The following is a 26,114-nucleotide window of genomic DNA, read 5'->3' as shown; positions in this document are numbered from 1 at the left end:
ATCTCCCAAAGAGCACTCTGGTTCTGCTGCCCTCTATTCAGAGGTCTGGGCTGACAGCTCTCAACTGCCTTCCAAGTTCAAGGCCCTCCACCATTATCTCTTCATTCTCTCCCACTCGTTCTCTCTGCTCCAGCTCAACTGGGTTATTCTCTTGGCCCCAAATAGCCCTCACACTATCTTTTCTCCATACCATTCTATCTGCCTGGAAGCACACACATCCCCTGCCACCATCACCACCACCTGCGAAAGTGGTAGCCTTCAAAATACCTCTCGGATGCAGTTATTGCAGAAAAGCTTTTACGTCCTCCCTATCTTGGTTAGAGGTGATGCCCTCCCTGTGCTCCTTCTTCATCCACTTTAGCCAGTAAGTGCCCGAAGACAGATGTGATGGGACTCTCTCTGCTTAGTCTCTGCAGTTCTTGCATGTAAGTCCCACTCAGTACATTTGTTAAACAGGAGTGGATGGAATCTCGGGCCTGTGGTGAGCAGACTAGGTGACGTGCCTTCTCTAGAAAGTCTTTCAGAGAATCTGAGTGGGAGGAGTCGTGAAGTGAGGACCACAGGTGGCAGGGCACCCTTGGGGCCTCTGCTATAAGTTATATAGATGAGGTTTGTTTTGTAAATGGGAGATTCCCTTATCTGTGACATCGCCTGTTTGTTTTTTCCTTCAGTATTAATACTTTGAAGGGTCAGGAAATAGGAAACAATCCCATTAAGCATGAGATTCTGAAGGCTCAGTCTGCAGCTGACAGCAAGAGTAGAGCTGCAAGATAATGGAGGCCGATACCAATTTCAGCCAATTCTTCTCCCCTTTGCAAAGCGCTGAATGACAAGCAGATTTCTCAGCTCCATGCACGCAGTCGCATTCAGATGATAAATGTGTCCCTGGACAGAGGAGCTTGTTGAGTGATATTTACCAGGGTCTCTGTGAAGGGCCCTCAGCTCCCCAGAGAGCATTTCAAGTCTCGAGCTGCTCAGCTGTTCAGTTGACGCCTACGGAGTGGTGAGAGGAATAAAACTTCATTCCTGTTCTCCAGCACGATAGAAGCCATGGTGATTTGTTTAGGTGCTCAGAACTTTCTTGGTTTCTCTTGCTTCCTCTATTCACCCCCACCCCTCCCCTAATCAAACCCCAGCAGAGAGAGACATGGAATGTGTGAGAAGCTTAGAGCCTTAAAGGGGGAAGAAGGGGCGGGGAATCAGTGCCAGGACCCAAACTCATTCCAGTCTTGGCTCTACCTCCCACTGCTCCTGGGCCAAGTTCCTTGGCTTCTCGGAACCTCAATCTCCTCAGAAATGGAGATGATAAGAGTTACCTCATAGGGTTGACGTACAGATAGAATTAAATCTGTGTAAAAATCCTTTGCACATTATAAAATGTTCTCCAGCGTAAGTCATTCATTCATTCAGCAGTTTCTCATTCCATATCCACTGCATGCCAGGCGCTGTGCTGAGTTTGAAGGGCCGTTTCCAGATTGCGTGAGTGGGGAAGAATAGTGGACTAATGGCCTTTACCAGCCCTCGGTGTGGTTCTGAGGCAAAGACAAGTAGCTGGCCCGGAAATCAGACCTCTGTTCTGTCCCTGAAGACTGTTCCACTCTCGACACTTCTCTAAGGCTTCAGCTTTTGGGAGCCTTTGCTTGTGAGTGGGCCTTTGCAAGGAACATGGCTGAGTTGGAAGTCTGGTGCCTAATTACCAGGCATGTTAGTCTAGGTTCTCCAGAAAAACAGAACCAATAGGATACGTACGCAACGCATACAAAAGGATTTGTTATAGGGAATTGGCCCACATCGTTAAGGAGGCTGAGAAGTACCAAGACATGCAGTCGGGGAGCTGGAGACCTAGGAGAGCCGATGGTGTAAGTGGCAACCCGAGTCCAAGTCTGATGGCAGAAGACCAGCGTCCCAGCTCAGGCAGAGAGAGGGAGTTCTCTCCCACTCCACCTTTGTGTTCCATTCAGGCCCTCAGGGGATTGGATGAGGCCCACCCACATTGGGGAGGGCAATTTGCTTTCCTCACAGGTTAATCTCATCCAGAAACACCCCCACAGACACACACAGAATAGTGTTTGACCAAATGTCCAGCCCAACACTCAAGCTGACAAAAAAAACAAATACCATCACACCAGGGTTGATGTTCGCTGACAACATTCAGGATTACTAGGCAGCTTCACATGCTGTGTCTCATTCGGCTCCATTAACAACCCAGTAAGGGTCTCATTACTCTTCCCTGTCATGTAATCCTGATGTCACACGCTCAGCAGCCTGGCTCTTTGAAGCAGGTCTTATTCACCTTAAACCCAAATGCGGGAGCCTCTTCCCTGTGGGAGACAGGAGAAATTCCATCCCTTTCCAGATCCCAGTTCTCCAGCAGGTGAGAGGCTTGCGTGTGTGACTCTGTCTTCTGCCTCCAGTGCCCTGGTGCTCTCTACTCTTCCACACGAGTCCTTAGTCAGCAGGAAACTTGAAACAAAGTTGTCATGTAGGCTGAGAGTTATGTGTGGACTAGATGTCATCGGCATTTCCCCAAAGTCTGAATGGAATCATGCCAAAGGAAGCCGGGGCTCAACGCAGAGACCCGCGTTTGCTGACCTTCGGGCACTGTGATGTGCTGGACCCTGGGACTGGGCGGCAGCGCTCCCTGGGAGCCCTTTGCGCCCGTGGCGTCTCTCTTGGTCTCCTAGGGCCACAGTGCACGGCCATGTGTAATAAGCCTTTGTCGTTTTAATAATACTGACGAATCAGGGCACTCCTGGGTACTTCTGTTTATTTAAAACCCATTGTAAGATGTTCTGTTACAGCCTGTCGTAGGGGAAATCTGAATTTATTAATTCAAATATTATAACATCCTCATGCTGAGCTTGGAAAATGGGCTCCAATCAGCAGCGTTTCTCAAGCCCACATTTCACACAGTGCTTGCCCTGCCTGGCATCTCAGCTACTGGTGTACATGTCTGTCTCCTCATCTGGAAAGTGCCTTGGGGCGGTGTGTCCCCCAAGCCGAGCAGGGGGCCCGGCACGTGGGCGGTGCTTAGTTAGTGTTTCTGGGGTGGAGTGGACTGGAACTCCTGCTGGGAAGGTTGCCACACAGCCACACTCACCTGAGCTGTCCTCTGGGAAGAGTGCCCAGCCAGCCCCCCACACACACAGCCAGGGATGCTGTTCCCTCAGCAAACAGTTGCTGAGCACCTACTATGTGCCGGGCCCATGCTCGACGCAGGGCATGCAGTACTGGCTCCTTCCTGTAGAGTTCCCAGCCCAGTGGGCACCACAGCCAGAAAGAGCTGAACAGAGTGCCTCTTGAGAGGCACTGGGTCAAAGAGGGAAGAAGGCCGTAGGGATGAGGAGGACACGGGTGACCTGGCCTCAGGGAGGCACTGACTGCCAGGGTTTGTTGGGCGGGGGATTGGCCCAGAACGACGCAGCAGACTTGCATAGCGCAGCTCTTCCTCTCTGATTGGCTTTCTCTGCATTTTTCCCCCAGGGCCTGTGCCAGCAGCGAGACAGAGAGTGAAGCCGGAGACATCATGGACCAGCAGTTTGAAGAGATGAACAACAAGCTCAACTCAGTGACTGACCCCACGGGCTTCCTCCGGATGGTTCGCCGTAATAACCTCTTCAACAGGTACGTGGGGCTCTGGCTCCCAGGCCCATGCAGGGCAGATAACGTGCCTTCGGCTGATGCTCCTTCCAGCTGCTCGGGCTTCTGGTCTCTGTCGTGCATTTGTAGAAGTGAGTGTGACATTACCACGGCCCCATGCTCCTCAGGGCCTTAGTGTCACAGCAGCACCTCTGGGTCAGGGGAGAAAACAGGGCAGACTTGCTGTGACGATCTGCATTTGGCTGGGATGGGAGGCGCAGGGGCCGGCTGGCCACTTCCTTCCTCACATAGCCTCGGAGCTGATTTCCCAAACAGCAGGCAGACGGATGGAGTGGCTCCACATACGTACTGCTCTGCCAGCTTCTGCCCCGAACTCTTAGGATTGGGCGCCTGAGGCTGAGGGAGGCCAGAGAGCATGGGGATGCCGGCATTGCTGGAGGGACCACTCCTCCAGCCCCAGGCCTTCCTGACTGCCCGGAGGGCCCGTCTCCCCTGGACTTAACCACATAGTGGTTAGAGATGAGTTGAGGTTGAAATTGCCCACCAGCACACGCCTGCATCTTTGAATCAGGGGTGATAGCTGCGCTGCTTCCAGGAAAACAGGGTCAGGTGGGTGAGTTGAAGTGTATCTGTCCCACTGTCATTTGGCTGCCTGGCAACAACAAAGGTCAACATTCGGGGAGACCTTTCCAGAAAGGCATCCTGGACGCGCTCAGGTCCTTGCTGCAGCCTGTGGGCCTGACTTGAGAGGGCAGCAGCTTGACCTTGGGACATAGGAGGGCAGTGATGGAGCTCTGGGGGCATTCGGGCAGCCTCTGCCTGGCGGCCCTGCTGCACGGGGCAATGTGTGCCTGGTCTCTTCCTACTCCGGGCCCTGGTTTCCTCATTATTGTGTTTCATTATTGTGCTGTCAGGGTGACAAACGTGTGTTTACTTTCCCAGGGGTGAGCTGAACGGGATGGGATCCAAGGGCCAGGGGTGTAGCAACTGGCAGCTTGGTTGAAAGGAGGCCAGAACCTGAAGTTGGTTCACCCTCAGTTCCTCCTTCTTCCTTAACCCCTTTAAAGGTGTCCGTCATGTAGGGACGTGACCCGGTGTGAGGAAGCACGGGAGTGGGCCTAGACTCACTCCTCCTCTGCCAGGTGATGGGATTCGTGGTTGTGAACTAGAGTGCAGAGCTCGAGGCTCAGGTTCCGGCCTTGCCACGTGCCAGCTGTGGGTCACCGGGCAAGCTAGTTTCACCATGGTCAGCCTCAGTCTCCTCGTCGCTGAAATAGGGACAAGCTTCCTACTTTGCAGGGTTCCCTCAGTGTGGAAATTGAAGGAGCTAAGATCTAAAGAACACACTGGCAGGCTTCCTAGTGCATAGAAGGCACCGTACCCAGGGTGCCTTTGTACCGTTTTGCGTCCAGTAGGAAGGACAGTGCTAAACTTGAATTACTAAGATAATGTGAGTGGATAAACGGGAAGGGATGCGGTTTGTGTGTACCTGTGCTGCAGGTGTTGGCCACCGTGGGTCGTGGCCTCACCTGCCCTTCCTCTTCCTGTCCTGCCTCATGTCCTTTACACGAGAGTGCCGAAGGCGGGCCATCAGGTGTCCGTGCTGACCTGGTCACAGGTGCGCCAGCAGTCAGGAGCCCCTCCTCTGGGCCATGACAAGAAAGGGTCAAGCCAGGTGCACCTGGGATCTTAGCTTTCATCCCTGGAGGGGAGGTGGTGTGAATTTTGAGTCACGGAGTTGCTTCTTTTGGGAAAACATTTGTCCTTCCAAGCATCTCTGAGGTGGGTCCTCTGAGCACAATCCTCTGGATTAATCCATTGGTTCATTTAAACAATATCAGCTCTGCCTGCAGCCAGGCTGAGGACGGGGCCAGCCCCGAGGCTGTGGGGAGCCACCAGGCCTCACCGCCTGGCTGCTCTACACCCGGCTCCCTCAGCAGGGCCTCAGGCCTGCCCTCAGGAAAGCGAACGGGGTTGGAAGTTGTCTCTGCAGACTCTCCAATCCTGACCTTCTAGAAGTTTCTGAGGGCAAATAGCCTGCATTCTTTCAGCTTCAGTGCAGCAGGCAGTACAGCCCAGGATAGGTTCACGCTATGTGCTGTCTGCCACTTCCTGGAAAGCCCAGGAAGAGGGGGACTCTGGCCTCCATCCAAGGGGAGCAGAGCTCCTGGGGACCCATGACGGCAGAGGCATCCTTGTCAGTCAGAATAGCGCGGGCCCTTGTGAACTTGCAGTGCAGCCTCACGTGTCACAGGTGAGGGGCACACACAGGCCGGGGAAGGTGGGGACTTACCCAGCAGCAATGCCAAAGCTGGGCTTTAGGTTGTGCCTCTCAGCGGCCCTGCCTGCCTGTGCCTCCCCACCTCAAGGTCTGCCAAGTGCGGGGTCCCAGGCCTCTTTCTCTGCTCCTTCCATGTCCAGGGATCGCGGCTCCGAAGTGCAGCTTTGTCACTGAATGAAACAGCTAAGGAGTGGCTTTTCTGCAGACGTCTGATATTGACTGGGGCTGGCAACGCACTCATCCCCTGGAGCCCAGCGAGGGGAAGTAGAAGCAGCCGTGTGCCCGGGGCCTTGTGTGCTGGAGCAGCACCAGCTCCCCTCTGCGGGGCTCTCCAGCTCCGTGATTCATGGGTTCCTCTGCCCTTTTGTTCGGGGCGCTTTGCTGGACTGGTTTGGCGAGGACGCTGCCCCAGTTGATGCAAGCGAGTGAGCCTTGGCTTTAGAGACTTCTCTCTCGCCACTGCAGGGCTTGGTCTTTGTTCTGCCTTTGTTTTTGAGTCTCTACAACCACTGTTTTTCTTTTTCCTGTGCAGTTGGGCAGAAAATACATTTGCATGTTGAGCCCAGGGCAGGTCCATTAGTGAAGAAGAACAAGGATTCTTTTCTTGTTTAGTGCCCTGACCCTGGGTGGGCCCCACAGGCAGAGCAGCAGCCCCCAGAAAGGCCTGTGCCTCTTGTCCTGCAGAATGCTTTGGAAGTTATGCTGAGGGCTAGAAGGTGGTGTGTGTGTGTGTGTGTGTGTGTGTGTGTACACACCTGGGGGCAGTTAGCAGATCACATTTGCTGCAGAAAAGGGGACGAAGAATGGGACAGGCTTTCAACTGCACCTGAATTCTAGGTCCCAGGACCACACTTTGGCATTGAAAGTGCATCCATCAAGGATCAACTGGGACCAGTATCCCAGAGCAATGTTCTGACTTCCTGTTGGGGCTTTCCTGTTGCCCAGAGATTATTGGCTAGAGCTGAAACAGAGGACAACCAGTACTGAGTCTCCCCATTGTAAGGAGCAGTGCCACAACAGGCCAGAGCCCTCCCTCAGGTCTCTGCAACCTCCCACTGGCACTAGCACCTCAGCCCCTCCCCCGCCTCCAAAAGGAGACTGGGGTGGGGGGATCAGCAAGTGAGACTCCTCAGCCTGGTGGGAGGGCCTCCAAGAGAATGCATCACAAAGATTGGGGGGCCTGCAAGAAGAGGAGGGAAGCTTCACCACCCCGTGGAACCAGCCTCCTGGGACTGGTGCAGGAAGCAAGAGACTAAAGAGAGGGGCCAGGCAAGAGTAAGCTCGTCATGGTGGGGTCTGCGTGCCCACATCGGATGTGATGCACACAGACGCGTGCCTGTCCCAGCGGGTAGGTCACACTTGCTGGTTCCCCACCCAGGAGGCTGCATCCTGGGAAGAAGACCTCAGCAGTAGAAGGTGTGGGGTATGTAACAGTGGAAGAGCGAGGGGGCCGGGGAGCCACAGCTGGCTGCCTGTGTCAGGGGATACACGGAAAGCTCCTGCAGGGGACACGTGGGGGGTGATAGCAGTGCTTGCCCCCCCATCCTACCCCCTCTGCCCTCAACACCAGAGTCGGTCCTTGACAGTGGGGAAGGAGGAGCCCGCCCTACCCTCCAAATCCATGAGCAGAAGCCTGGCCTGCAGTGGAGGTAGGAGGGGATGAGGTGTGCACTGAATAGGAGGCTGGGGACAGAAGTACAACTGTCCCCGCAGGCTCAGCCTCGTTAGGAAGCTGGAACCCGTGCAAGCCACTGTGTCCCTCTCTCGGGGGTGCGTGTGTCTGCGTGGACATGTGGAAATGGTTCTTTATAAGCATCCATATCATGCCTCCCCCAGTGCTGCCCTGAAGCGGCTACCGCAACGCTGCCCAAGTCCACCGTAAGCCGGGAGGCCCTTTGCAGGCGGTGTGCTGTGTCCTGTGTTCAGTCTAGGCATTGTTCTGCGGGAGGCACGGAGTGGAGGGGAGAAACCTTGGGCTCTGGGGCCAGACAGACGTGGATTTGAAACCTGGCTCTAGCTTTTATTAGTGGGTGACCTCGAGCCTTTCATGGTTTCATCTGGAAAATGGGAGCAATGATGCCTGCTGAACGAGTTGCCATGAGAAGGCAGGAAATGCGATGATGCAGACAGACCCTGCCGGGTAGTAAGTAGCTTCTTTCTCTCCCCGCCTGCTGCTGAGGTTTCCATGGCACCGACGGCCCCTTTTTCGGGGGTGATCAACCACTTTGTGGATCAAATCTTTACCCCAGGACCTGATGGAGTCGCTTGATTCCTCCTCGTTATACCGTCTCTCTCTGGCCTCCAGATACGAGAAAGCCTTTGCGTCAAGGCAGACTGAGGATCTGACTGGGTAGCAGTGACAGCCACAGGCCTGGCCTTGAGTCTTGAGGTGCCACACTCCATTCTGGCTGGTGTCCTGCCAGCCCTGTCCTCTGCTCTCTGTTGGTGGCTCTGTGGCTCGAGGCCAGGGTTCTGTCTGTTCTGCTGGCCCAACAAGGAGGCAGAGTGTTTTCTCCAGTCCTGACCTGGGCCAGCCCTCGCAGTGGCGATTCAGGGCAGGGGCCGTCCCTGCCAACAGCTGCTCCCTAGGTGGGTCCAGCCACCGGGCTTCAGGCAGGAGCCTGTGTCCTCCTCAGGCCCCCGCCTGTCCCTGTGTGCTGCCCAGACACACCCAGCAGCTCAGCAGACCCTGCATGTGCCGGCACACGTGCTCTGCCCCATCTGTGCTTCTCCCCAGGCAGCACAAATACAAATGAGGTGAGGTGTGAAATTAAGAACTGTATCAGAAGTCGCTTTAAAATCAGGCCCATCAGGTAGTGACAAGTTTATGCAGAATGTAATAGGATTCCCCACAGGTTGCCTCTAAGTTATCAAGCTTGCCAATGTATCTTTAGGCAAATTTAATTTATAAATAATGTTTTCTTTACCACTTGTTTATTTGTTCACGTTCTTGTTCCAGAACTTAAGACAGTTTACCAAAACATACAAATGCCGCCAAATCATACAAAAAAATAAATGGATGAAAAGATCAAGATAGAGAGAAAGTAAAGGTAGAAGAGAAGGAGTGACGTTTACCTAAAAAACCTATGGTGTTAGCACTGCTGGAGAAGGGCACAGATTGGATTCCGAGTTTTCCCAGCAGCCAAAGCAGAGCGGTCAGCCCAGTGGTCAGTCCGCTCTGGCCCTGACCCTGACCTATCGCCTCATAGTCTGCATTCCAAGCAAGGCCCCAGGTGCTTCATGGGAAAAGTAAAGTTGAAGGAGTGCTGCTCCCACTGTTTTCCCCACAGCCGTTATGCCCCAATGATCTCACGCCCCAAAGCCCATCGAGCCTGTAACATTTCTAGTTTCCATCCTTGTCTGTTCCTGTTGCCAGAACCATTCCTTCAGACTCGCTCTTCTCCAGAAATCTCCAATGGACGTGACCCTAGGAGCAAGCTCACGAGATGCAGGTGCTCCCTGGGGTCGCTGCACCCCCCCCCCCCCCCCCCCCCCCCGTGCAGAGCTGGGCTCCTGCCCCCCTCGAGGCTCTCCTTTCCACCCTCCTGGCCAGCGGGGGGCCATCTTCGCCTCCTCCCTCTGGCTGGAGTGCCGTTCTGCTCTGCTCGCTCTCGCTTGCTCAGTGTCCCCTGGGCTCCCAGTGGCGTCTGACTCCTCACAGTCTGGCCCTGCCACCCTTCCCACCTCCTGTCCCAGTCTCCCCTCGCCCTCTGGCCTAACATCAAGGGACTCTGGACCTGCCCTCTCTCACCTCGGGGCGTTGGCTTGGGCACGTGGCATGGCCAAAGAGGGCTTTCCCCTGACGTGGCGTCTCACACAGACTCTTTCCCGAGTCCACCTTGGATCACCCTGACTAGGACTAGTTTTGTCCTTCTCTAAAATTCTCTGACACTTTATGTGTTGGATAAGGAGCCAGCGCTTATCGCCTTGCGTTTCAGTTCCATGTATCCATGTCCTCTCACCTCCCAGGCTGCATCCTCGCCCAAGGCCTGACTGCGTCTGATTTCTCCCTGTGTCCCCCAAGGTGCCTTGTACCATGCCTTGTTTCAGGAGGTGCAGACTACCACACGCAGGGTCTTTTCTTCTCTCCATCCACCACTGACTTCCTGGCTCGGGCCGTCTGTCCTGACCCCTGATTGGGGTCAGCAGGTAAAGGCTGTGCGAGGCTGGCCTGGGTGTCAGGTTTTTCCAAGGTGACCATCTCCAGGGTTGGCTGTGGAGCCTCATGCATGTCACAGGAAGCAGCTGGCCACGGCAAAGCACCGGGAGTGTGCAGCGGCTGTGGCTCCTGTGGGAGGGTGAGCCACAGCCCTTGTCCTAGGCTGTGAACCTGCCGAGGAACCCAACATGCCTGGAAGAGCCCAAGGGCCAGGGGAGAGAAGCCACCTGCAGCCCAGACTCATCCCTGGTCTTAAGAGGGGCCCTGCCTGAGCCTACCCTGCTCCAGAGGAGAGAGCCAGGCCTGGTGAGCAGGCACTAGGTAATTAAGGAGGTGAACAGGCAGAAAGTGCTGACAGCATATTGCTTAAAATGCAGCATTTGACAGCCTTCATCTCCCAGAGGAGGCAACCCTTCATGGTGGAGCGCCACTGAATTACTGGTATCAGAGTCCTTTTCTCCAATGCAATTGCGGCAGCTCTGGCTACTTGAATATAATGGATTTGCCAATTCATTTTTCCAATGGTGCCTTGAAACCCAGGTACTTGTTCAAATCTGAGGTCAACTCTTATCCCTCAGAAGATGCAGCTCAGAGTCCGGAGCCCCAGAGGGGTTTGGGAGCATCTTTGTCAGGGGTGCAGGCAGGGAGGAAGGAACCAATGGTTTTAAAGGCGGCAGATCCCCATGGAGCAGGAACTCTGCTCACTGTGTGCCAGGGGCCCTCCCAAGAGCAATCCTCCTGCGAGACCGGAAGCCCCCACTGAGAGCAGTGGAGCGGGAGCAGGGGCAAAACTCCCCCAGGCCTGGAAAGGCAGGCTGGCTCACTCCTGCGCTGTGAGCACAGACCAGAAGCCACTGAACTGCCCATTGGAAAGTGAAAATGTGTGATAAAGACATCCTGAGAAGGTGAGGAGCCATGTGCCCGAGCAGCGGAGGAAGCACGCGGCTGAGAAAATGCAGGCACATCTAGAATGAGCTCATCACCACTGGGAAGCAGCCTCCCTCCTCCCCGCCCCCTGCACAACCCTGACCAGGGGCAATGCCGTGCTCATGCTGGCAGATGGCCCTGGAAACTGGTGCTCTGTGTAGTGTCTGCCATCCTGGGGGAGAGGACGCACTCCAGATGAGGGTTCAGGGCCTGAGGTTGTGACAGCTCTAGGCCTTGGGCTCCCAGAGGCCTGCTTATAGGAGCAGGACCGTTCCCCTGACATCTCAGCCTGAGCCGAGATGCTTAACCTGAGTCCCGATTTACTCATCTCTAAACAGTGGAGGGGGCTGGGGTACCTGGTGGTGAAGATTCCAGTGGTGCACCCACGTCACAGCCCACATCTGGCCCACTGCACAGGATGTCCCATGTTGGTTAGTTCCCTCTGTCCCCTCTCTTCCCATTGGTCCGAAATATGTCACGGCCAGATGTGCCCTCAGAGGTGAGTGTTCCTGGCTCTGCTTCCTCCATGGCCCCGTGTCCAGACAGTCAGACAAGAAGGCCCGCGTGCCTGGGGGAGAATTGAGATCCGGAAGATAGGACATAGAAAAGAGGGGGGAAAGGAGAAGATACCCCATGGTGGCCTCGGCCCTCCCGCCTGCATTCCAGCTTTAAGATCACGTACGTGCACACTCACAGCAGCTCACAGGCCTTACTTTCACAGGCCTTACTTGGTCCTCACGAGATCATAAGCCTCAGGAGAACAAGGACCCTGTCTCCCTATTGACTGTCCCCATGCAGTCACCCTGGGCCCGCCCCTGGGAGGCCCTTGGCAAGCACGCATTGCCTGAGTGAGTGAACGTCACTTCTGCTTGGCGCCATGAGGAGCAAAGCCCTAGCAAAGCCCTAGCAAAGCTAGTTCCTACATCAGTCAGGGTGCCCCTTTGCATTTTCATGAAATGGCACCTTTCCAAATGGCTGCTCCCCTGCGCTCTGCCGGGGCTCCTGCCTCTCCCCAGACCAGTGAGTCACATTCACAGTATATCAATGGGTCCCTGGGGGAAAGCTGCAGCCAGCCTGTCCACACAGAACTCTGTTCCCTCTGGATTCTGCCCCTTGTACCAAGCTCTAATTGCCAGTTCTTCTAGGCTGCAGAGACGAGTAAGCCACTTTGACTATCTCTGGATCCCTCAGGCTTGGGGAGCCCCCTTCATTAGTCTCACCTAAGGAGTTGAACCCCTGCTCCCCTTTCTGCCTGCTCATTGAGCTCTCCATCTTTGAATGTGAAAGCCAAGAAACCAGTGTGTGTGTGTGTGTGTGTCGGGATGGAGGGGCTCGCCACGCTCTGCCGTCTACAGTGACCTAACTCCCCTCTTAGGCAGAGCCTGTGCCCAGAGCACTGCAGTGTGGATGAGGCTTGCCGCACTGCTTGTTCACTCCTCACAGGCACGTACCCACCCCCAATAGGGCGTGTGAGGCTGCAACGTGCCCGTGAGCCGGAGTGAGGCTCAGCACACAGGGCCTTCTGCAGGCCCACCCCAGCTGTAAATCCCCCTGCCTGGGGAATAGATCGCTTCATCCCGAAAGGAGATTCATGAGCAGTGAGTACTGCCCAGGCCGCCTGCTGTTTGTCATCATTCTAGAGACATAAACTACACCCCAATGCTCTGCCCTCCTCGGTTGCGCTTCACATATCATCTCGGAGCTCTGCATTCTGTACGTGCAGGGACCAGGCAGCTTCCCCTGCCTGCTGGCCTCCCTCTCCCTAGACACATGCTCGCTCCCTCTCCTGTTCCCATCACCACACAGATGCCATGCTGTGGAGAAAACGAATATTTCTCCAGAAGTAGATTTAATAAACATCATCTGAGGAATGAGCTTATAAAGACAGTGTGGTGTGGGAAAATGCTCTGGGCCCAGAGCTGGGCTGTCAGTTAGCCCGACAGGCTCCCTGGCAGTGCATGGACAGGCCTGGAGGAAGCGAGCCAGTGCCACCTGCTGGAGCTTTGCGTTAGTGCCGCTGTGAATCCCGGAGCCCGGCCCCCCTTCCCGACTGTGCCTCTAGAGTCCAGACAGAGGCTCCTGCTGGGAGCTCCATCCTTACAAACCCAACACGGAGGGGTGGGGGAGATGGGTGCAGCTCGACAGGTTGCTCAGTGTGTCCTGAACGCAGGGAGGGTGCAGTGAAAATCCTTCCCCTGCCAAATGGGAGGCCTAAGCCCTGCCCTGCCTGCAGCTCTGTGCAAGTCGCGTCCTTATCTGTAAAGGAGAAGCAACCCTACTGCATAGGGCCCCAAGAGGGTGCTATGGACGTGGCAGTCCTGGCAGGTGCCTAGGTGGGTAGTGCAGCCCCTCCTGGGGCTCACGCCCCTGTCACTTGGGAAGCATTTCCTCTTGTGCAAGCACCCATCGTGAGAAATGGAAAACACGGTTGTTAGAGTCCAGAGAGCTGAGGGCAGAGAGAAGCCAGCTAGGTTGAAAGGCCCCACAGAAATCAAAGCAGTGCAGTAACGGAGGTCCCGCCACTGAGGAGCCCACCCTACCCTGTAGCTGTACTTCCACCGTGTGATGGATGCATTAGGCCATCACGACAGTGCCAGGAAGGAGCCAGATGGGCTTGCAAGGACGGCAGGGAGCAGGTCATCCCACACACCCGTGCACACCTGTCACCCACTGCCAGCCAGAGGCTCAGCGCGCAGCGGACCCGCTACCACTCAGCTGTGACTCTGAGATCTGACCGGGGGCCGTGAGCAGCCGTGCCAACTCTCCTGGGCAGGTTACGGCCCTGGAAAGCCGCACTCACACTGCCACACACGGTGTGGGCCCAGGGATGGCTGTGGGGCTTCGGGCTGCGGGGGCTGTGGCAGTGTCCTGTCAGTCAGCAGAGGGGTTAAAAACCCACCACTGTTTTGATAGTTTCCTAGATTGATAAATTTTTAATTTCTTAAAGCTAGAAGAGACCTACAAAGACTTTAATTCCGCCCTTTCCTTGTACAAGCAAGGAAAAGAGGGGACTAGGAAAGGAACAGGCCTTGCCAGAGTCACACAGCCGGCGGGTGCTGGAGGCAGCCTGGCCGTCCTCTGCATTGTCCATAAACATTCCCAGGCTCAGGGCTAAGCAGCTGACTGCCTGGCTGTTTTAAATTATTGAGTCTATCTGTGGGCAGATCTCTAGGCAGACATACCCCAGCACGACAGCTGTAGTCAGTCACTGTCAATGTTTTAGTCAAAACAGAAACAACACGAAAGGCTGCTGTCTGACTGCAGTCTGCACAGGTGACTGTGGCACCTGATACTTGTGGAGGTGAGGAAGCCGCCAGCCTGCCACCGCGACCAGTGCGGGTGCTGGGCCCTTCCTGTCTTCCCGGCTGAGCCAGAGACCCTCCCCACACCTGCACCTCAGCAGGCCTCTGGCGTCCAGGGACCCTCAGTTGCACTTGGCCAAGGTTTCCTGCCCTGCAGTTCTCTGCCCCTGGGTCTGTTGTCCTGGGACAGCTCTCCCGTGGGGACAGCACATGCTTCTGCTGTCAAGGCAGAGGAAGGTGCAAGGGCTGTCAGTGTGGAGAAACTGGGAGGCAGGTCCCGCCGGAAGAACTGCTGCAGAAGAGGTGGGGGCAGCAGCGGAGAGGCAGGCAGCGGGGCACAGCCTGGGGCTCCGGGGTGCTCGCAACACATGCCTCCAGCTCGGGGAGGGAAGGTCTTTGACCGCAAATTATTGTTTCCGGTTGGTTGGTGGTGGTGTTTTTAACCACCAGCTGAGTATTTGCTGGGCCTTTGTTTTTATTTGAAAAGGGCATCTCTTGGGGTAGGTGCCTGCCCCTGAAGAGAAGCTCAGAGCAGAGGGGTGAGGGTGGGTGTCACATGACGTGATGGCGGCTGTTCTGCACAGCCCTGGAGACCCACAGGAGAGCTCTCAGGGAAGGGTGTGGGCCACAGGCAGCCTTCCTGTGATCATCCCTAGGAAGGAACTGGCCTGGAAGGAGCTGCTGTTCAGCCTAGTGTTAAAGACGCTGCACCAGACTCGTCTCCTCCCCACACCATAACCCAGAGCCCCCAGCCCACCCGGCCCAATTATCTTTCCAGCCTGCAGCCTTGACCCTCTGTCCACTTGCCCCCACACTCTTTGCCCCGGGTACCCCAATCTCTATGCCTGTCCATATGTGGTTGCCTTGGCTTGGGGTGACCTTCTGTCCACAGGTGGGACAACTCCAGCTCACCCCTTATGCCCACCCCAGACCGTCTCTCCAGGACGCCCTCCCCGGCTCTGCCTGAGCAGCAGCTTCTCAGGGTCTGTGCCTTCATGCCCCTTCCACCTCTGCTGAGCAGGCCCCTTTCCTCCTGGCTCAGCACGGGCCCGTGGTCTGGCCACTCTGTGGGTCAGTGTTGCTGAGCCCTTTTAGTCTCTGGCACTTTGTGAGGTTCAATAAAAAGATACCACTGCCATCCACGCGTGCACTCAGGTCCCCAGCCCCTCTCTGCTCTCCCGCCCAGGCCTCTGTCTCACTCACTCCCAGGTAAGACTCCCGCTACCTTTCTTTGGGGTTCTGGATCCTTTGCAGCCATCCTCCCCAATCCTGATACTCCTCGCCTGTGGGCTGCATTTCCCCTTTTTGCAGAGGCAGAAAGCCATGTCCAGAGGGTAAGCGATTTGCCCCACGAAGCGCACCCAGCAGTTCTGTCCACCGCACACCTCCCCACCTCCCTCCAGACATTTTTCTCTTTTGAATTGCCCTTCCCTGGCACTTCCTGACCATGCTACTTCGAAAAACCATGGTTCAGCAGCTCACAATGCAAGCAGGGTGCCCTGCCCAGGCCTCCAGTGCTGCCAGCCTGACGTCCTGTGCCCTGGAACACCCTCACCAGGAAGGAGTTAGACAGACTGTGCATGTGGTTCTAATTTTGGAATAAGAACCCTGCGTTGGGTCATCTGGAAGGGGTGCCTTGTGCCTTCCCTACACAACTTGGATTCTGCCGTTTCCTTGAACCCAAAGAGGATCTGAGGTGGGGGTGCCGTGGGCATGGGGTCTCTTTTTCCAATGGGAGCTCTTTAGTTCAGAGCGTTGGGGATTGTGGAGCCCCCACCAGTCACCATGGGAACCTGCCACCATGGTGTTGTCTGTAGACACTCCCCCTGGATGTCTGCGGCTGGGTTAATCAGACTCAGGTGCCTCGCGTGGGGTTACGAGTCCATAATCCTAGGGAGTGAAACGAAAGGTGCCTGGGGAAGGGCACCGAGTGGTCCGGCTGTTGCCCCATCGTGCTGTCCCAGTAGCAGCGATGGGTCTCTAGGCCATGATCCATCTGCCAAGAATGCAAGCGTAGGGACACAGAGCCGTGCGTGAGACACTGCGTGCCACGCCAGTGTCCCCTCTGGAGAGCAGTCTGGTGCGTTCCTCCGGGCAGCACTGCTCTTTGCACTGTGTTCTGTGCAATCACGCGAGCCTCTGAGTGTCACTCCAGGGTGATCTGTGCTTCACTGGCTCTGATGGCAATGACACGGGGTGGCCCCGTCACTTGTAATTACGTTTCCTAAGTGAACGAGACGGAGGAGCAGACGTGAGCACCTCCCAGGCCCCCCACGCCCTTGGCTCTTTCCTCCCTGCCAGTGAGCAGGGTCGGGGGCTGTGGAGCTCACAGCCTGGCTTGTCATGACTCTAGATTTAGGTCAAGTGGGACATTGCTAAGAACACCAGGAAGGGTCAGGGAAGGCCAGGTGAAGTCAAACCTGGAAAACACGAACGAATCTTTCAGATCATGTCATCTGATGGTTTTGGATCCTGGCCTGGCCCAGGAAGAAAAGCCGCCTTCTGGTTTTTCTTAGGTAACAACCAAGGAGCTGCCTCTACCAGCCTCTACTCGCCAAAGCTCCGTGCTGTAGCTGGTGTAAGACCCGGTCCTTTTTTTTTAAGGGTCCTTGAGCACCAGCAGAAACCCCCAAACTCTGCACAGTGTCTCCATCAAGGATAGGAGAACACTGGCTGTCCAGTAGCATGCAGAGAATGTCACCAGAATCTCTGCTAAGGCCGCAACTCCCAGACCACAAGACAGGTTCGGAGAGCTGCACGGGGCAGCCTGGCCCCTGCGTTGGAAACGGGCTTGTTTCCCCTCCTGTTGCCTCGTCTTCTCACCTGTGTGGTTTGTCCTCTGCAGGTCCCCAGGGCCTAAGACAGTGCCTCGCAGGTAGCTGGTGCCAGGAAGCATTTTCTAAAATAATGAACGAATGAATTGATGAATGTTCTCATCCTGTGTTGGGAATGTGAAACTTGGGGTCCTTGGGATTGAAAAATACCATCCATACTAATAAAACGTTCCCTGCAAACATTGGAACATAAATTAAAAAGCAAAACTAAGCCCTGCAGCCACCCTTGAGCTGACCACTCTGCGGGTGCTGCCCGGTCAGCGGCTCCCACCGGTCGGGGCTGAGGCCTCAGGGCCTGGTGCCATGCTGGGTCAGGTGGCTGCCCAGTGACTGACCTGAGGCTGAGCTTGGGGCCAACACACTCCTGTTTTGTCCACCCCCCCCACACACACCCACAGATTAATTGGCCTTGGGGCACTGTCCTCGCTGTCAGCTGGGTGGCTGCTGCTGATTCTAATGGTCCTCACGTTTGCCTGCACACAATCGGGCCACACAAGGATGTAATTAAATCCTTTGAACAGCACTTTGGGACTTTTGATTACGCAGGAAACGCCATAGAAATGTAAGCTGTTGTGTGCAGCTGGTTTACCCTGCGGTTTCTGCCAGTGCTCACTGTTCTGTGAAAAGTACCTGAAAGGCAGGAGAAGGGGCAAAGCCAGGGTGAGGGGCTTGGCGGGTGGGGCGGGAGGGCCTGGGCCGGGCCCTGCTGGGCAGCTTCCACCTGCCTTTTCCAGGAACTGGAGCTCGGAGGGCTGAGTGGGAGTCCCGGCCTGCCCTGCCTGTGCCCTGGTTAATCGCTGGCCCTTCTTTCCCCAGGAGCTGCCAGAGTATGACGAGCTTGGTCAGCAACACCATGTCACCTACCAAGGATGGGACCTCCTCTCTTCCCAGGAGGCAGAGCTCATTCGCCAGGTCTCCGCTTCGCGCTCTGTATGACCTGCTCATAGCGCCCATGGAAGGGGTAAGTGCCCCCCCTCCCCCCGCCACCCCGGGGCCATGCAGCTTCTTGGCGTCAGAATGCAGCACTGACTGCTCTGTGCCTACGCGGAGGTTTCCAGCACACGAATCTTCTCTCTGTCCAGCTTCTCAGTCAGCGTTTGAAAGTTGGCTGCTGGTTAGCGGACAAGACCCCAAGCTTCAGGTTGGCAGATCCGGATTTAAGTCCTTACTAGCCGGGTAAATTCAGCCTGCCTTACCTCAGGTACACAATGAAACGCTGCCTTCCCAGCTCCTCAGACACCGGGCGGTGCAGGGAGGTGCGAAGCACATCCCAGCAGCTGTCAGTAGGAACCACCCCAGTAGACGCCAGGGGGCTCTGTCGGACCCGTGGGGTGCTTCCCACCGCCCCACCTCTCATTTGGGGGTCTAGCCTGAGCTCCTTCCAGTGGGGCTGTGCTTTCTGGTGAGAACAGATCCCTTGGCCTCTGTCATCATCAGAGTCCAAGATCAAAGATACCCTGGCACTAGTGATTTCCTGAGACGGTGAGAGTGGCTGCCGGCAGATTTCTGTGGCTCTGGTCTTTGCACATCACGTTTCAATCCATTCATGATTCCAACTGGGTGGGGAGGCTGCAGGGCTCAGGGTCTGGTGAATCTGAATGGTGAGCCCATCGGGTGTGTCCGTCAGCTCTGGCTGCTGTAACAGAACACCACAGACGGGACGGCTTAAATGGCAGACACTGATCACTGACTGTTCTGGAGGCTGCAAGTCCCAGACCGGGTGCCCGCATGCTCAGTGTCTTGGTGAGGGCCCCCTTCCTAGCTAGCAGGCAGCTGCCTTCTCACTGTGTCCTCACGTGTGCCCTCACATGGCAGAGAGAGAACAGAGCGAACCCTGGTTCCTTCCTCTTCTTAGAAGTGCACTGATCTCATCATGGGGGTCCTGCCCTCATTACCTCTTCTAAACCGAATTATTTCCCGAAGGCCCCACCTCCAAATACCACGACACTGCAGGGCAGGGCTTCAGCACATGGATTTGGAGGGGACACAAGCAGCCAGCCCACAACAGACCGTGGGAAAGCACAGGGCACCTGCAGCAAGAGGACGCTGTGCCCCTGGGGGCCGGCTCTTGGGCAGGGGGCCTGAGGAGCAGCCCTCACAGAGCGGGCAGCAAGCCGTCTGTTGGCCTGCGTGTCCCTCCGAGCGGCTGTCTGCAGCCTGGTAGGCGAGTTGTCTCATGGATGTTGCAGTGACCCCACAGCAGCAGTGTCTTCCTCTTCAGCCAGCTGACAGGTTACACACCTCCTCAAGAAACCACACCTTGACAGTGAGGCCTTGTCCCCAGAAAATGTCTGTGCATGCCCTGCTCGGCCATCCAAGGATGTGTCTCCAGTTACCTGATATTATTTAGGGGCTGCTCTGCCTGCCGGTGCCCTCTGGACTTCCCTCACTGGGGGAAGGGGGGGAGCACAGAGCCCTTGGGAGCCGGCAGGCTGGACTCGTATCTGGCACTGCCCTTTCCTGGCTGGGTGACCTTGGCCAAGCTGCTTCCCCTCCTTGAGTCCCTCTGTCCTCACTAGAAAGTGAGGGTGATGCCACTGAGCTCATCAGGTTAGAGCCGGGATGGCATGAGGTGAGTGTGAAAAGCGTTCAGGGCAGGGGCAGCAGCGGGCGTGCGCCAGGCAAGTGGGGCTGTGTGCCGACACCTGCCTCTGAGCTCCAAGCCCTCCTTCCCTGTCCAGAGTCTCCGGTCTCATCAGCATGGCTGCTCAGACCTGTCCTCTCCTTCCCTGCGACACATGTAGCCATCCTTCCCTTCCTAGGATTATTGTCCCCTCAGTGTCCTTTTACTGAGGGGACGAGACTGCGGAGGGCACTCAGCGTCTCAGATGCCAGCGGCCCTTACCCTGGTTTCTGTGCCATACCTCGGGGAGAAATACCCCGGCCTTCGGCTGCTTCTTCAGCTTGTCTGTGCGGCAGGTACTCCGCTTTGGTGACGTCCTGCCAGACCCCTACTCACGCCTGACCTCTGCATTTCACACGGACCCTCCAGCTCCTCTCAAGGCCATTTGGACCCTCCCTAATTTCACTCCCTGGGGCCTTCTGAGTCCCTTTCATTTCCCCTTGTGTATTCTGGTCCCAGTTATTTGCTCTGTGGATGTTGACTTGGAGGGTCTGGGGGGAGGGGTGGGGGCAGAGGACAAAGATGGAAACGGGCTGAGACTGCTGGCCAGTGTGTGTGGAGGCTCCGGTCCACTGCAGCTGGAGGGCTCCTCTCCTTTCCCTGGCCCAGCTCAAGTGTCTCCTCCTCTCAGAAGCCTTCCTGCCCTCTGCTCCCCACACCCTGCAGCTTGCATCCCCTGACATCCCTCCCGCTGGGCCCCGTACATACCCCATGTCTTTCATCGCACCCGATACTTCACTGGACTCAACACTTAGCTCTTGGCATGCTTCTCGTTCTCTCCCTCGCTGCCCACCTCACACTCCCTGAAGGCAGAGGTGGTCCCTTGTTTCTGTCCCTAGCAGCTGGCACAGGGCCTGGTATGTGTTGGCACTCAGTAAAGTTTATGGAATGACATGTAGTCCAAAGCTGCATTTGTTTTTTGGGTTTAGTCTGACATTGAAAACGGAAGACCTAAGGCAGAAATCAGGCCAAGGGATTTCCTGTGACCCCTCTTGTGTGGTCCTGGGGAGCTTTCTGAGAGGTTATGAAGCAGAAGGAAGGAACTGGGCCTGCTGTAGAGCAGCTTTGAATCTGGTGAGCCCCCCGACCCTGCCAACCAGCACGGTGCCAGGTTTCTGGCATATTTCAGGGTAGGATCACAAGTCCCGCCAACATGCCTGCAGGGGACACACACCTGGGTGTGGTTTCACTGGCTGATGCCACATTGACTGGGAAGGGCCTCTGTTCTCAAGACAGAAATCCTTTAGGTGGCAGCACAGAGAGGAAGCTGGGGGGTGGGTAGAGACGGTCCCTCCCTCCGTCCGTCATAGTGTTTCCACCCTGGAGAAAGGCTGCTACAGCGCCACAACGCATCCTCAAAGGGGTCCTAGGAGCTTATAAAATCTGCACTGTGTGTTTTAGACAGTTTTTCTCTCGGAGGACTTTCTCCTGTGACTTAAAGAATAAAACTGCCAGTGGAATTGGAGGTAGCTCGTGTCTGGACATCTGTGTTCCTCCAGAGGCTAGGAACTAGGAAAGGGAAGATTTATGGAGTCAAGCCTTCGACAGGTTAGAACAATGATCACAATCGTCTTTATAAAGTTAACTAAAGAAGAGAAAAAGCCCTGCCCCAGACATGTGTGACGGTGCCCGAAAGGAGCTAATTATATGAATGGATGCGATGCAGCCCCGCGCTCACCTTTGGGGTGCAGCAGAATCTGGGAGTGAGGCATTTAGTTTGAAAGCATATCCTTATGTCCCAATGTTTACAACCGTTGTCTCTTGTGACTGACGTGTTTGAACACAGAGAAGGCGTTTGGGTACCTCAAATGAGACACAGGGTAAACTTTCAAAGGCCATTGAGGTAAATGATCAGAGCAAGAGCCTCGGCTGCTGACGCGCTCCATTGTGTTTCAGAAACACTTAGCTGAAAAGTTGGACTCTAATCAGGAGGCTCCCCCATTCCCAGTTTCATCCAGTCATTCAAGAATTCTTTTTAAAAGATTTTACTGGGGAAGGGGAACAGGACTTTATTGGGCAACAGTGTGCACTTCCAGGACTTTTTTCCAAGTCAAGTTGTTGTTACTGACACGTGCGGGCACGCTGGACAGAGGAGAAGGCTGAGGAGCCGTCGGTGGTCCCATGTCTGATGCTCACAGACTGCCCAGGTGGGGGGGCGGGCCAGGACCAGAGGCCCGTGGGCCTCATGGAGCGCAGAGAGGTCCAGTAGCCCCTCAGCAGGGCTGCCCACCCGGGTGGACAAGGGGGCCTGGACAATCCCTGCTTCCCTCCCATGGCCGGCACATCCACCTGCTCTGGAGGCCACTAGAGGACGACACAACACCGTCAGCCTGCTCAGCACTGGCAGCGGCCAGACAGAGCCAGAGCCTGCTCCACATTTACAATGAAAATACAAATCAAAACCGAAAGTCCAAGATTATGAATCACTGACACTTCAAGACTAAAACGATTAGCCTCCTCACATGGGGCTTGTAATTATTTGAACAGCTGCCTTTGTTTAGCCGCAGTCCTGTTGCTAAGGGACTAGGTCAGACAGTATGGAAAGTGAAACAGAAGAATATTTCCCTGTAGGCTTGCACCAGCATTTGACTTAATGTGGCTTAAGGGAAATGTCGCCGTGGCGCTTGCCTGGAACCACACTGTGCTTTGCTGTCAGGATGGGGTGAGCATGTCCAGTTCTCTTTGAAAAGGGTCCAGTTACATCTGCACATGAACCATCATCAAACATTAAGTCAAATCCTGTCTGATACCCAAAGGAGAAAACATCACCAAAGAAAAGTTGCAAGTGTTTAGTGTGAAAGAGACTGGGACCCTGTTTGTGTGCATGGCGTTCGTTTTTAATTAGAGTGAAGGAGAGTGACGCACGGCCCTGAGCTTGGGCTTCCTGCTGCTGTGTGGAAGGTCAGGCCCCGTCCTCACAGTGGGCACACTCAGGACCACACACCGATAGCGGTGTTCTAGGGGTCACGTCCGATGGGATGAGCTGCCGCAGGGCTGCTACAGGTAAAGCTGCTCCTCAATTCGCAGACAGGGGCTTCATCCAAGGCCAGAAGCTGCTATAATCAAGGAACCAGCTTTAGAATAGGAAATTCCCTAGGATTTGGTCAAATCACTCCTTAAAGGCCCAAATTTGGGGACTTTCAGGATCCGTGGAGTTTGGACTTCTAGTCTCTGCTATCCTTTTCTTTATTTCCACTTATTTCAATTCCCTGTTTCCTATGTCTACAGTCTTAAAAACCAAGGTTAGAGGACACGTAGCAAGAGTGTATGACTTTGGTCGGAAAGAAAAGTACTGCTCACCCACCTCTGCTCTGATTAATGAGGCTACCTGTTTAAGTGGAGGTACCTGGTTCAGGAACCCAGAAACGACTTAAAACTTGCAGTTTATGTTGGGTAGTTTGGTTAACTGCCTTCCTAAACACTAGAGCTCTGGGATTTTGCCCCAGACTTCTCATCTAAGAACACAACGCAGGGGTCTGGCTCTGCCAAGGGCTCAGCCATGAGGAGAGCGAGGCTTTGGCTGGGTCGTGACTGTAATTACTGTTCTCGGGAAAAGGACTTTTGCAAAGTCAAGTAGTGTAATAGACCAGCTTACCCTAGAATAGATGCCCTGGGAGATGAGACTGACCAGGTGCCTGTTTTCTAAATAGATTGGAGGATTTAGAGACTTACGGAATATTTGTCCATAGAAACAATCAGACCTAGACTCCACAGTGTGGCATGGAGGTTGAGGCCCTCGAGACTGGCATGCTTGGGGCCAGCAGCCACACCACCAGGCTGTCTAATTGATTTCTGATTGAGACATCTGTAGTAATATTCAAACGAGGACAAATGTTACCCAAGGACAGCAAACGTTTCTACAACTGATTAAGAGAAGGAAAAATGGAGGCAATTCCTTGCAAGCTGTCTGTACTACCGAAACCGGTGGTAAGAACACCCAGACGAATCAGCGAGTTCCCGTGAGGTAAGTGGTTCTCACCTGGGTCAGTGCTGTTGGGTGAGAGTCACCTGGGTTCTGGCTGTGTTCAGGCTGATGTGCAGCAGGGGCGTTCTCAGCCTTACCCTGGCAGGTTCTGGGTAAGTGGAGACACCTCAGCCACTGAGGGTGCCTGGGCTCATTTGGACGAGGTCAGGCAAGACAGAGAGGGCCCCTACTGCACAAGCGCTCCTGAAGCCTGAGCGGACCTTTGGCTCATTTGACTCAAGTGGTCCCTGGAGGGAGGCAGGCCCCTTTGGCTCTTACTGGCCATTGGTGATGTTTTTTCAGCACTCAGATGCCTCACTCCTCTGCTTGTTAGGTTCTTCAGGAAAACTAGTGGTTTGGTTGGCTAAAGAATACAGTTGAGTGGATTGAATTTTTACTTTTGCATTTCTGGTTGGAATACAGCGTCTACAGTCTTGGTAGATTTTAGTCATGGTTTGAGGATTATTTCCAACAGGTCATTAGTACCCCCCTTATCTGCGGTCTCGCTTTCTGCAGTTTTAATTACCCGCTGTCAACCATGGTCCAAAAATATTAAACAAAAAATTCCAGAAATAAACAATTCATAAGTTTTAAATTGTGTGCCGTTCTGAGGAGTGTGATGAAGTCTCTCGCTGCCCCTCTCAGGATGGGAAGCAGCCTTTTGTGCAGTGTGTCCACGCTGTGTACATGCCCTGCCCGCTCGTCGCTTAGTAGCCGTCTCAGTTTTCAGGTCAGTTGTCGGAAGTATTGCAGTGCTTGTGTTCAAGTGACCTTTATTTTACTTAATAATGGCCCCAAATCCATCATAATTGTTCTATTTTATTATTGTTGTTAATCTCTTATTGTACCTAGTTTATAAATTAAACTTTATCATAGGAATGTATATGTAGAAAAAAACACAGTACCCTTGTATATGGGGTGTAGTACTACCCACGGTTTCAGGCGTCTACTGGATGTCTTGGAACGTATCCACCAAAGGGGGACTACTGTGTGTGACATTTGCAGAAACTATATGCAGCCATCCATGATGCCAAGTTTCCTCAAAAGTATCACAGAAAAAGTTCTTCTACCTTAAAAGGTTCCATTTGATCAACTCAATCAAAAATATGAGTCGGGAAAAAAATCCTTGCACCCTATACATGGTTCTAGCGTGTCCAGAGTCCCAGAAGTTCTTTGCTTCTTGAATCTTTGTTATAGACAAAGATTCATTCCAAATCTAATCTGCCCGAAAGCTCACGGGCCCAGGAGTTTTCTTTCCCTCCCCCATGACGATCAGGGACGTTTGTTCTTCTGACCTGTGATGCTGTGATATTCTGAGAGGCCTCCTGTGCCTTCTTGTGCAAACAAAACTCCCCACGTGTGGAGGTTGCAGGCTAATCCTTTGAATGCAGGTGATGTGTGTGGAGCATGTAGTTCTTAAGCCAGAAGTCAGGACACATGCGACATCCCATTTTATATCAGTGCTTTCTAAACAAGGCAGGACCCCTGGTCGTCATGACTGTATATGAGATCCCCACTGACTCAGAATTCACCACCCACGCAACCATTTGGGACCTTGGGGCTGCCTGGGAGAAGCGCAGACTCAGACATTTGACTTCAGGGCAAATGCTTGGTAGCGGATTTCGCAGGTGTCAGGTGTCTTGGACCCTTCAAGAATGGCTGTGGATGATGATGGTAAGTGAAGATGAGAAGGATGGTGGTGACATTGGTCTCTTCTAGTCCCTGAGTTAAAATTTGGAGCCGGATGCTCCGGGGAGGCCAGTTACATGTTTTAGCCACCCGGTTGGTTATTATAAACACCAGAGAAAAGGGGAATGAGTTGTTCTGGAAACATGATTGTCACCCAGAGGAAGGAATAGTATAAATAATAGGGCCTTATTTCAAGCGCCTGAAGACATTTGTGAATTCACATTTGACCAGTATGTCCTGAGTGCCCACTGGGTGCCAGGCCTGGTGGCCCATACCCTGCTGCCGCTGGCTTTGCCCTACAGGCCTGTGATGTAATGGGCATGAGCACTGGCCTGTGGGTTGCAAGCTGAGGCTCACGGAGTGGAGTGTCTTGTTGAGGTGCTCAGAACCACCCCAAACCCTATCGCGCACCCCGTGATCTAGCAATTTCAGGTCACCCAGAGCACCGCACATGGCAAACGGACCCAGACCCCATGGCAAAGGCCTCTCCCCAGAATGCACCTTCCCTTTCTGGTCACTGGCCAAGTGCAGCTAGACAGAGTCTGGATCCAGTCAGGAGACGGAAACCACCCAGAGGAGTTTAATATAAAGACTTACTCCACGTGGTAAGAGAGTTACTAGGAGATATAAGAAAGTCTGTGGTTCTTTCAGGCTGAGGGAGCGTACCCAGGGAAGGACAAACCCTGGAGAAGGTGTGGTTCATGGTTCAGCCTATACTGGATGGCGGAGATGTTT

At 54.5% G+C, this 26,114-nt stretch overlaps 1 protein-coding gene across 3 annotated transcripts in view; it reads left to right on the top strand.

The window, feature by feature from the left end:
* TTC28 (tetratricopeptide repeat domain 28) overlaps positions 1 to 26,114 on the top strand; it is a 617,832-nt gene that overhangs the window by 569,877 nt on the left and 21,841 nt on the right. For all 3 annotated transcript variants that reach the window (XM_081037616.1, XM_081037615.1, XM_081037617.1), the window contains 2 exons: positions 3,484 to 3,624; positions 17,920 to 18,064. In XM_081037616.1, the coding sequence (XP_080893742.1) occupies positions 3,484 to 3,624; positions 17,920 to 18,064 (286 nt within the window). The remainder of the gene's footprint in view (positions 1 to 3,483; positions 3,625 to 17,919; positions 18,065 to 26,114) is intronic.

The sequence above is a fragment of the Rhinolophus hipposideros genome, assembly GCF_964194185.1.
Source record: "Rhinolophus hipposideros genome assembly, chromosome: 24".
Taxonomy (NCBI): Eukaryota; Metazoa; Chordata; class Mammalia; order Chiroptera; family Rhinolophidae; genus Rhinolophus; species Rhinolophus hipposideros.
This window is presented reverse-complemented; position numbering and strand designations above follow the sequence as displayed.